At 42.6% G+C, this 11710-nt stretch overlaps 2 protein-coding genes across 3 annotated transcripts in view; one reads left to right on the plus strand and one right to left on the minus strand.

The window, feature by feature from the left end:
* The window catches only part of haus2 (HAUS augmin like complex subunit 2), a 6931-nt gene extending 1803 nt beyond the window's left edge, over window positions 1-5128 (minus strand). Inside the window, exons 1-4 of one of the 2 annotated variants that reach the window (XM_076085211.1) lie at window positions 4775-5122; window positions 3121-3207; window positions 2763-2861; window positions 2620-2689 (exon numbers count right to left, since the gene is read on the minus strand). In XM_076085211.1, the coding sequence (XP_075941326.1) occupies window positions 2620-2689; window positions 2763-2861; window positions 3121-3207 (256 nt within the window). In that variant the 5' untranslated portion in view covers window positions 4775-5122. Of the gene's footprint in view, window positions 1-2619; window positions 2690-2762; window positions 2862-3120; window positions 3208-4774 lie in introns of both variants that reach the window. The other variant, XM_076085212.1, reaches the window with a different exon arrangement.
* lrrc57 (leucine rich repeat containing 57) lies at window positions 5037-10547 on the plus strand. Its single transcript, XM_076085210.1, has 6 exons — window positions 5037-5190; window positions 5436-5823; window positions 6955-7090; window positions 7239-7507; window positions 8411-8596; window positions 8897-10547. The coding sequence occupies exons 2-6, from the start codon at window positions 5740-5742 to the stop codon at window positions 8936-8938; spliced, it is 717 nt and encodes a 238-aa protein (XP_075941325.1). The 5' UTR covers window positions 5037-5190; window positions 5436-5739; the 3' UTR covers window positions 8939-10547.
* The last annotated feature ends 1163 nt before the right edge of the window (window positions 10548-11710 follow it).

An 11710-nucleotide genomic window follows, 5' to 3' on the forward strand; every position in this document is an offset into this window, starting at 1 on the left:
GTGTTGATTGACAGAACTTTCAGCGAGTAAAAATGCAAAAAGTGCCGCGCATCCCCGAGCGTAAAATTCCATTCGCCAAAAGTCTGACCACCCACCCACAGGTCCAGCAAGTTAGATTGACCCCCCTTCTACAGGAAACAGATGAGAAACAGACAGGATGTAGTTGCCAACAATGATTCTAGCTTTGAACCGGATAATTTGCGCCGTTATTTTTGGGATTCTTCATAAAAGGTAAGCAGATACCAATGATTTTTTCCGGTCAAGTGAACTGTTGTGTTGCCGTTGTTGGCTCACAGCTTTGTACTGGTTTCACGGAGAGAAAAACCGAAGGCATTTATGGGTTCTGCGTCGAATGCTAATGTTAGGCGATGTATGGATTAGCCGTATAGCCGTTAGCTTGGTGTTCCAATATCGAAGCGCAGTAAATAAAACGCAGATTTGTGGCCAGAAATATGTGGTTTTGTGCCACATTTTCTAGTTGCTTATATTAGTAGTGTATAGTTGTGTTTGGAGTGTGTAAAAAGTGACTTATATGATAGTGTTGCCCATACGTTGCTGTTTAATCCGGTATATAAAATGTACACATGTACAATATTCGCTATCAATATGACCATTTTTTTTGGACGATATTTGCTAACCCCCCTAAGCCCCGAAATTTGAGGGCGTCGTGTGCAAGAGGTTCACTGAGGTAGAACAAGAAGACGACTTTCACTCACTGAGGTAGAAGAAGACGACTAACTCACTGAGGTAGAAGAAGACGACTTTAACTCACTGAGGTAGAAGAAGACGACTAACTCACTGAGGTAGAAGAAGACTACTAACTCACTGAGGTAGAAGAAGAAGACAACCTCACTGAGGTAGAAGAAGAAGACAACCTCACTGAGGTAGAAGAAGACGACTTTCACTCACTGAGGTAGAAGAAGACGACTTTCACTCACTGAGGTAGAAGAAGACGACTTTCACTCACTGAGGTAGAAGAAGACGACTTTCACTCACTGAGGTAGAAGAAGACGACTTTCACTCACTGAGGTAGAAGAAGACGACTTTCACTCACTGAGGTAGAAGAAGACTTTAACTCACTGAGGTAGAAGAAGAAGACTAACTCACTGAGGTAGAAGAAGAAGACTAACTCACTGAGGTAGAAGAAGAAGACTAACTCACTGAGGTAGAAGAAGAAGACAACTTTAACTCACTGAGGTAGAAGAAGAAGACAACTTTAACTCACTGAGGTAGAAGAAGAAGACAACTTTAACTCACTGAGGTAGAAGAAGAAGACGACTTTAACTCACTGAGGAAGAAGAAGACGACTTTCACTCACTGAGGAAGAAGAAGACGACTTTCACTCACTGAGGTAGAAGAAGAAGACGACGACTTTAACTCACTAAGGTAGAAGAAGAAGACTAACTCACTGAGGTAGAAGAAGAAGACAACTTTAACTCACTGAGGTAGAAGAAGAAGACGACTTTAACTCACTGAGGTAGAAGAAGAAGACTTTAACTCACTGAGGTAGAAGAAGAAGAAGACTTTAACTCACTGAGGTAGAAGAAGACTTTAACTCACTGAGGTAGAAGAAGACTTTAACTCACTGAGGTAGAAGAAGACTTTAACTCACTGAGGTAGAAGAAGACTTTAACTCACTGAGGTAGAAGAAGACTTTAACTCACTGAGGTAGAATAAGAAGACTTTAACGGTAGAAGAAGAAGACGACTAACTCACTGAGGTAGAAGAAGACTTTAACTCACTGAGGAAGAAGAAGACTTTCACTCACTGAGGTAGAAGAAGAAGACGACGACTTTAACTCACTAAGGTAGAAGAAGAAGACTAACTCACTGAGGTAGAAGAAGAAGACAACTTTAACTCACTGAGGTAGAAGAAGAAGACAACTTTAACTCACTGAGGTAGAAGAAGAAGACGACTTTCACTCACTGAGGTAGAAGAAGAAGACTTTAACTCACTGAGGTAGAAGAAGAAGAAGACTAACTCACTGAGGTAGAAGAAGAAGACAACTTTAACTCACTGAGGTAGAAGAAGAAGACGACTTTCACTCACTGAGGTAGAAGAAGAAGACTTTAACTCACTGAGGTAGAAGAAGAAGAAGACTAACTCACTGAGGTAGAAGAAGAAGACAACTTTAACTCACTGAGGTAGAAGAAGAAGACGACTTTAACTCACTGAGGAAGAAGACGACTTTCACTCACTGAGGTAGAAGAAGAAGACGACGACTTTAACTCACTGCGGTAGAAGAAGAAGACAACGACTTTAACTCACTGAGGTAGAAGAAGAAGACTAACTCACTGCGGTAGAAGAAGAAGACAACTTTAACTCACTGAGGTAGAAGAAGAAGACGACTTTCACTCACTGAGGTAGAAGAAGACTTTAACTCACTGAGGTAGAAGAAGACTTTAACTCACTGAGGTAGAAGAAGACTTTAACTCACTGAGGTAGAAGAAGACTTTAACTCACTGAGGTAGAAGAAGACTTTAACTCACTGAGGTAGAAGAAGACTTTAACTCACTGAGGTAGAAGAATACTTTAACTCACTGAGGTAGAAGAAGACTTTAACTCACTGAGGTAGAATAAGAAGACTTTAACGGTAGAAGAAGAAGACGACTAACTCACTGAGGTAGAAGCAGTGTGTGACGTCAGCATTCTTCTTCTCTGTCAGCAGAAGCTCCGTTTGAAGCTGCAGCTGAAGAAGAAAAGAGGATTCAGCTCATGAACAGGATGTGATAACAGATTAACAGGATTTGAATGAAGCGTACCTGGTCCAGCTGTCTCTGCGTTCTGATTCGCTGCTCAGCCTCATGCAGGTGAGAGGAGAAGGCGGGGCTCAGCCTGGAGGAGGCGGAGTCTATTTCCTCCTGAGGACAGGTAGAGACGTTCATTATTTTACAGAACTGAAACCTTTTTGGACCTCGTGTTTTTTGTTTTATTTAATTTTTATATTATAATAAGTGAGTCGATAAAGTACATGACTGAGTTTAACCTTTAAGAGGCTTCAGTCCCTCTAGCATAGTCTTATTATTAACATATAGTCTTTATTATTAACATCTTTATTATTAATATTAACATAGTCTTGTCATTAACAGTTTTTATTATAATAACAATTAAACTTCTGACCTGAGACAACACGTCTCTGGAGACACATCTGGACAACAAGCTGACAGCTGGAGTCACTGAGAACGGAGACAAATCCCACTGAAGCATCTGAAACACAGAAAGTAAAGAAACAAACAGAAATAAAAGTAAATAAAGTGAAACATAGTTTTAGTTTCTTCAGTGTATTCTGATGTTTTTCTCCTTTAATGTTAGTTAAACAAACAAACGTACGTCCTCTACCTGAAGGTTCTACAGTAGAAGACTCCAACAACAGGACATACACATATATACATACACACATATATATATACTGTATATAAAGCAGAGCTCCATCTCCACCTTGCTCTGTGCCGAACACAAGAGAGTTTCATGAAGACTCTAAATATTATTACTTTAGTTTATCAGCTCTCTGTCTGAGACACAACAAGAGAACTTTAAAATGACTGATCCGTTAACGCGCTCTGGTGTCGCTACCGAGCGACGAGTCAGTAACACGGTGTCAGTTAACCGGGTTAGGGTTAACCCGTCCTGTCTGTAACACGGCGTCAGTTAACCTGTCCTGTCTGTAACACGGCGTCAGTTAACCGGGTTAGGGTTAACCCGTCCTGTCTGTAACACGGCGTCAGTTAACCGGGTTAGGGTTAACCCGTCATGTCGGTAACATGGCGTCAGTTAACCGGGTTAGGGTTAACCCGTCCTGTCTGTAACACGGCGTCAGTTAACCCGTCCTGTCTGTAACACGGCGTCAGTTAACCGGGTTAGGGTTAACCTGTTGTGTCTGTAACACGGCGCCAGTTAACCCGTCCTGTCTGTAACACGGCGTCAGTTAACCGGGTTAGGGTTAACCCGTCCTGTCGGTAACACGGAGTCAGTTAACCCGTCCTGTCTGTAACACGGCATCAGTTAACCGGGTTAGGGTTAACCCATCCTGTCTGTAACACAGCGTCAGTTAACCGGGTTAGGGTTAACCCGTCCTGTCTGTAACACGGTGTCAGCTAACCGGGTTAGGGTTAACCCGTCCTGTCTGTAACACGGTGTCAGCTAACCGGGTTAGGGTTAACCCATCCTGTCTGTAACACGGCGTCAGTTAACCGGGTTAAGGGTTAACCCGGTTAACGTCGGTGGTGCATAGCCGAAGTCTCACGAAAAAGCATTGATAAATATGTTTGGAAGTTGTTTTAGTTCACCCTAAACCAAAATGTTCCCTGGACACTAAGGAGGCGAGACTGAATGAATACCTGAATGACTGACCCTTCTATCAGGGCAAGTGGCGGATCGCGTAGCGCGACCGTCTTTGGATTTATTACTATTTTGCTCAATAGAGTTCAAATCCAGGTGGTTGTGATCTTACCATGAATATAATTTCTTCAATGTATTTCTTCATATGTGGCTGTGATGTAGTGCTCACTTATACAATTGTAATCCACGTAATGAATATGAGATGTGGTTTGTAGATCTCCAGCAATATGATTGTGAATGTTTGACGAATCTGTCGACAGAGGAAGAAAACAGCTGCTGCGCATGGAGGAGAAACCAGTATGTTTGAAAACCAGTAGGGACGTAACACCGGGTTAAGGGTTAACGCGTCCTGTCGGTAACACAGCGTCAGTTAACCGACGAGAAGCTTCACACAGAACCGTAAAGAGTTCAGAAACACGTTAACGGTTCCTCTTACCGTTTATACACCAAGACGCCCTCTCTCAGGTCTCTACATCGGCTCAACTGAACCCGCCAAATGTTTCTTCTTCTTCTTGGTTTATTTGGAGGTTTAACGGCAGATGTTGCTCTGCTGCCCCCTGCTGGAGGAATGGAGCTCCCACAGGTTCCTCCTGGAGAGAGTTCTCACTACAGACCGGTAGGTGGCGGTAATGCGCCCTGAGAGCTGTTTGCCAACCTGCCAATAAAGAATTAAAAGAAGAAGAAAAGGCGACGACGTTCCCATTGGCTCACACAGCTTCAGCCGTGTGGGCCAATGGGAACACAGCTACATCCGTTCAGTCCTCACAGAGACAGGAAGTCTTCTCTCTACTTTATTTTATCAAACAATACTTTAAACATTTGGACCAGAAGCGACATGTTTAATGTTTTCATGTAAGTAAACAAGGCCTCGCTTCCGGTTTGTGGAGCTGCTAGCAGGCTAACGATGCTATGCTAACGTTAGCTCATAAAAATAATGTGTAACGTTAGTTAATGTGTGTTATCTAATTAACTTAACATTGTTAAAACATATTCTATTATTATCATTAATATATTATGTTCATAGCTAACGAGCTAATGGAGCTAGCTCCTCCAGCCTGTTGCTCGTTGTTGAAGATTGTTGTTTTCTTCTTCTGCAGTGATTTCACCGTTTGATCTCATTACCACCGAAGAAGAAGAGGAGGACCGTTAAAGCCGTTAAACCGTTAAAGACTCACTTCCGGTTTAATATGAACGAGATCAGCGTCCTGCTGTAGATCGACAGAGTGGAGCTGCTTCTCCAGTGCGTGTGTGTCCGCAGAGAGAGACAGACAGGCAGGCAGGCAGAGAGACAGACAGACAGAGAGGCAGACAGACAGGCAGATAGAGACAGGACAGACAGACAGGCAGGCAGGCAGAGAGACAGACGGAGACACAGGTGAGCAGACAGACAGACAGGTCCAGATGGGGAACAGTGCTCTGAAGTCTCACCTGGAGACCTCCCAGAAGACCGGAGTGTTCCAGCTGACGTCAAAGGGGCTTCAGGAGGTGAGACACACCTATTCTGTGATGACGTCATCGTGTTTACACTGAAATATTTACCTGAAAATAATCTGATGTTTATACCAAAACATGGAAAACACTAAAGTCACGACACGCTGGGATCAGAGCATCACACACATACAAATACACACACATATACATACATACACATATATATATATAAATACATTAACATTGTATTAATTAACTAACCCTAACTCATATTAATTAATATTTATATGAACATTGTATATTAATACAATATATAAATATATATTATATTAATATATATATATATATTATATTAATATATATATATATATATATATATATATATATTAGTGCTGGGCAACGATTACAATTTGTAATCGTGATCAATCTCATTGTTATGCACAAAGTTCAATAATGAATTCAAAAGTAGTGTATTGAGCACTTTTATTTTGAAAGTACTGCTATATGAACAAAAGGTCAATAACATTTGGTTTAAACACTTTAAACACATCAGGTTGTTGTTAACAGCAGTATTCCCTATACACAGCAGCAGTTATAACACAACTTTATCTTCATGTGTGTAAGAGATGATATTTAAATATACACCTTGAAAACTGCAAACCTATCTACGTCATGTTGTTATGTTTGTTAAATTCTCAGTAGTGATAACTAAATGATGCTTATTATACATATTACAAACAAAACACTTTAAAAACTCTAAAACATAATTTAAATTAATCTCTTTTTTCTTTTTTTTGGTATTTAGTTCAGACACATGCAACGCTGATTACCGTAATATGTGTGGTATTTGTTATAAATGTACGTTGGTACATAGAGGGTGATAAGAAGCTGTACATGGAGGGACTTAGGACCCAGGGGAATGTAGGTGAAGCAAATAGGAAGAGACGGAAGAGACGTCACACAAACAGCTGTTCACCGCTCGCTGCCGGCTGGTTCTGGTGTTAAAAATGTCCGCTTAATAATAAAAAATAAACTGCGTTAACCTGCGATAAAATAATTGTTGGCGTTAATTAATGAATGCGTTAATGCGATAATAACGCGTTAACTTGCCCAGCACTAATATATATATTATATTTATATATATATATATATATATATATATATATATTAATACATCTTTTTTAGTTCCCAGAGGAGCTTCAGAGACTCACCTCTAACCTTCGGACCGTCGATCTGACGGCCAATAAGATCGAAGTTCTTCCTCCCGCCGTCGGGAACTTCCTGCATCTCAAGAGTCTGACGCTGAACGGGAACCGACTCGGTGAGAGATCCAACTGTTGATGTTGTTGTTGTTGTTGTTGTTGTTGTTGTTGATCTGGTTCTGATGCTTTGGTTCAGTTCTACACTGGATGAGGTCTCTAAACATCTGGTTCTGATCCGGATTAACCTCCGGATGTTTCTGTCCTCAGCCAGTCTCCCCAGTGAGATCGGGAAGCTGAAGAAGCTGGAGACTCTGAGTCTGAATGGGAACCGGATCCAGCAGCTGCCCCCCACTCTGGGCCAGCTCAGAGCTCTAAGGACCCTCAACCTGTCCGGGAACCAGATCTCAGAGTTCCCCCCCGGACTGGGAACCCTGAGGCACCTGGACCTGCTGGACCTGTCCCGAAACCAGATCAGGAATGTCCCCGCAGCCGTGTCCGAGCTGCAGACCATCGAGATCAACCTCAACCAGAACCAGGTACCGCGAGTCTCCCGGTCCGGTTCAGACTCGGTGCTCATGTTTACAGATTTTATGAACCTGTGTCGTCAGAGGAGCTGCTCTCATTATTATATGAAACAAATGTCTTTGAACTAGTTTTACTGAGTCAACTCAACTTTATTTATAATTTATTTAAATAGCACAAACTAGTCATCAACCTCTGGTTCTTTAAAGTGAAGTCAAAGCGTCACGTGTTAAAGCTGCATTCTCTCTAGTGTCCACCAGGGGGCGACTCCTCTGGTTGTATAGAAGTCTATGAGAAAATGACTCTACTTCTCTCTTGATTTATTACCTCAGTAAACATTGTAAACATGAGTTTATGGTCTCAATCTCTAGTTTCAAGTCTTCTTCAATACAGCATGATGTTCATTTAGTAAATTATGGCCCATTTAGAGTCAAACAGACCATAAAGCAGGGGATGCTTTAGGGCGGGGCTACACAGTGATTGACAGGTCTCTAATAGACCATAGAGCAGGGTATGCTTTAGGGCGGGGCTACACGGTGATTGACAGGTCTCTAATAGACCATAAAGCAGGGTATGCTTTAGGGCGGGGCTACACGGTGATTGACAGGTCTCTAATAGACCATAAAGCAGGGTATGCTTTAGGGCGGGGCTACACGGTGATTGACAGGTCTCTAATAGACCATAAAGCAGGGTATGCTTTAGGGCGGGGCTACACGGTGATTGACAGGTCTCTAATAGACCATAAAGCAGGGTATAATTTAGGGGCGGGGCTACACTGTGATGGACAGGTCTCAGTGTCACAGACTAAAGAACACAACGTTCTCCTGTATGAAGATTAACTCAAACAAACCAACAACCACAGGTGTCAGTAGTCTAGGTTCCAGGTCTGAAGTAATCCGGTTCTCCTCCTGATCCAGATCTCGGTGCTGTCGGTGGACGTGTCCCTGTGTCCTCGTCTGAAGGTCCTCCGTCTGGAGGAGAACTGCCTGGAGCTGTCCTCCATCCCTCAGTCCATCCTGGGGGACTCCCAGGTGTCCCTGTTCTCAGTGGAGGGGAACCTGTTCGAGGTGAAGGACCTCAGAGATCTGCAGGGATACGACAAGGTCAGAACCACTTCCTGTTACGATGCATTCAGGGTCTGTGGGAGATAAAGGGAGATTATAGAGCACACAGCAGGTCTGTGATTGTAATCACTCACTTAAAACTGCAACGGATATCATAGTCTCTGGTGGTGTATGGTGGTTTCTAATGGTCTGTAATGGTTTCTGATGGTCTGTAATGATTTATCCTGGTCCCAGATGGTTTCTGATGGTCTGTAATGGTTTATACTGGTCTGTAATGGTTTATAATGGTCTGTAATGGTCTCTGATGGTCTCTGATGGTCTCTGTTGTTCCCCCTTCAGTACATGGAGCGTTTCACGGCCACCAAGAAGAAGTTCGCCTGAAGACCGTCAGCGGCGAGTCTGAACTGTGGAGCGTCACCGTGGGGGGGCGGGGTCAGCTGAGACTCCGCCCGCTGCTGCTGCTGCTGCTTCTTCTGCTGCGAAAATACAGACCACCTCACAGCCACCCCCCCACCCACCCACCCCCGCTACCTGCTGGACTTTATGAGAAGACCTGCTGCTTCCTGTTTGATACAGTTAACCTTTGTGACAGACAGACAGACAAGACAGTCTCTGAGACGACATGAAGAAACCTATTTACCACCAGAGAAGAAGAAGACGGAGCTGTTTGTGATGGTAAACCTTCACTGTGTTTCCAGGTGACAGCAGAGACTCAGGGAAGCGTTCACCAACGTTCACACAACGTTCACACAACGTTCACACAACGTTCACCAACGTTCACCAACGTTCACACAACGTTCACACAACGTTCACACAACGTTCACACAACGCTCACCAACGTTCACCAACGTTCACCAACGTTCACCCACGTTCACCAACGTTCACCCACATTCACACAGCGTTCACACAACGCTCACCAACGCTCACCAACGTTCACCAACGTTTACCAACGTTCACCCACGTTCACCCACGTTCACACAGCGTTCACCCACGTTCACACAGCGTTCACCCAACGTTCACCCAACGTTCACCCAACGTTCACACACGTTGACCAACGTTGACCAACGTTCACCCACGTTCACACAGCGTTCACCCACGTTCACACAGTGTTCACCCACGTTCACACCGCGTTCACCCAACGTTCACCCAACGTTCACACACGTTGACCAACGTTCACACACGTTCACCCACGTTCACCCACGTTCACACCGTTCACACAGCGTTCACTCAACGTTCACCCAACGTTCACACACGTTCACACAACGTTCACCAACGTTCACTAATGTTTGTCTCTTTAAATGATGATGTTCTTTCACCTTTAAGAGGGGTTTGTAGACAAAGACACAGAGTTCAAGATGTTTAGTGGATGAAAAGCTGATTTCCCAGAATGCAGTTTGATTTTAGTCGTCACCTAAAGAGCCTGAAGACAAACAAACAATTACAGCTGAAAGAGTTCAATAAACTAAATCAGATTAATATTTAAACACAAATAGTCTCTGGTATGAATCTCTATTTACTTTAAGATGAATCATTAATTATTAGTAAATTACTGGACGTGACGTTTATTAAACGTTTATTAAACGAGTTCCTACAGAAACGTTTTAGGATCTGAAGCTGATTTCATAATTGATTTATGAAAATAAAACCTTAATGAATCAGTTTTAATCATCTTCTGTCTTTGACTGTTTTGTGTTTAGAAATCAAGGTTTGTGTCATAAATAATAATAATATTAATAATAAGGAACAAACGTCTTATTTGCATGTTTGGACTGTTTCTTTAGTATTAACTCTTTGATGTCAGCTGCATGTTTACATCCTTTCTCATTTTCAAGCATGAAGCATGTTTTACACTTTAATCAGAACGTCTTCCTTATATATAATATATGTATATTTGTATATATTATATATTAGTACCCTCCCCTGTGTATGAGGTGCTCGTCTCATCAGGTGAAACTTTTACTGAAATAAAAGCAACAATAACACAAAGAAACGTCTCTTTTAACTGTACAATCACAGTAGTACTAAATACTACAAAGACACAGAAAACTACAACAGAAGTATGCAGTAGAAGTATAAAGTAGTAGTAGTAGTAGTAGTAGTAGTATAGAGTAATAGTAGAAGTATAAAGTAGTAGTAGTGGTAGTAGTAGAAGTATAAAGTAGTAGTTTTATAGCTGGGCCTTCACTGCTGTCTTACCACCTAATAACCTCATGATGGCGCCACAGCTACGGTTATTTGTTTCTCGGGTGTAACATCACGTATTCGTATTAAACCATTCGGTACGAGGCTTACAAACCGAACAATACGTTTGAATAATACTGGTGCATTTGTAAAATGCAGAAGCTTAAATTGTGGTAAATATAATGTTTTCGGTGGAGACACCGGTCTGTCTGTCTGTTTAGTTTCCGGGTCAGCGTCTGACCCCGGAAACTAAACAAAACACAGCTGAGGCACGTATGTTCTGCGAGGCTATGCTAAACTAGCTTAGTATGGAAAACAACACGCACAAACTCACGCTGCATTCTCCCCGCAGCGTTTAGCTGTTCCTACTGATTCAAACAGGGCTAAGCAATCGCCACACAATCCCCATTTCTCCAGACCATCATTCTTGCTTTGTAAAAGAAAACAGCCCAAACAGATTCAATTATCCGGACCCTAAACCCACGCAGGACGGGATGCTTCGTCATTAACGGACAATGCATATGGTCAAAATCTATGTAATTAACACAATGACAAGAGCTAACTCACAAGAACCAGTCACATGTATTTACAACAAAGCATGACAATCCAGCAACGCACACACTAAAGAGCAAGGGCCATTCAAATATTATTTACATCAGGGAACAACATCCATAAACGACACGATGGGCAAATTAACACACTGCAGATGTAAAGAAAACAAAAGCAGACATCCGTGACTCTGCGTTAGGTTGGAGAAGGCCGAATCCGGGAATTTCTTCCGATATGCCTCAAACTGCTGGGGGTCGAGGAGGAAGAGAAACATTAATTTCTCGTGGTCTTTACCGTGAATACCGTTCATAGTTTGCGGACTGAAAGTGGCGCACAAATCCTTTTCCTGGCTGGGTCAGGGCTGCTAGCTGTGGGGTTGGCCGGCCATTTCTTACTATGCCCAGTTTGTCCGGAAATGTCCTT

The sequence above is a fragment of the Anarhichas minor genome, unplaced genomic scaffold (genome assembly GCF_050575085.1).
Source record: "Anarhichas minor isolate MPS153535 unplaced genomic scaffold, ASM5057508v1 ptg000142l, whole genome shotgun sequence".
Taxonomy (NCBI): Eukaryota; Metazoa; Chordata; class Actinopteri; order Perciformes; family Anarhichadidae; genus Anarhichas; species Anarhichas minor.

Excerpts from the sequence above, each read along its gene's own strand:
- lrrc57 (XM_076085210.1), top strand. The coding sequence starts at position 5,740 with ATGGGGAACAGTGCTCTGAAGTCTCACCTGGAGACCTCCCAGAAGACC. Across the intron at positions 7,091-7,238 it reads GCTGAACGGGAACCGACTCG|CCAGTCTCCCCAGTGAGATC; the intron begins GTGAGAGATCCA and ends TTCTGTCCTCAG. Across the intron at positions 7,508-8,410 it reads TCAACCTCAACCAGAACCAG|ATCTCGGTGCTGTCGGTGGA; the intron begins GTACCGCGAGTC and ends CTCCTGATCCAG.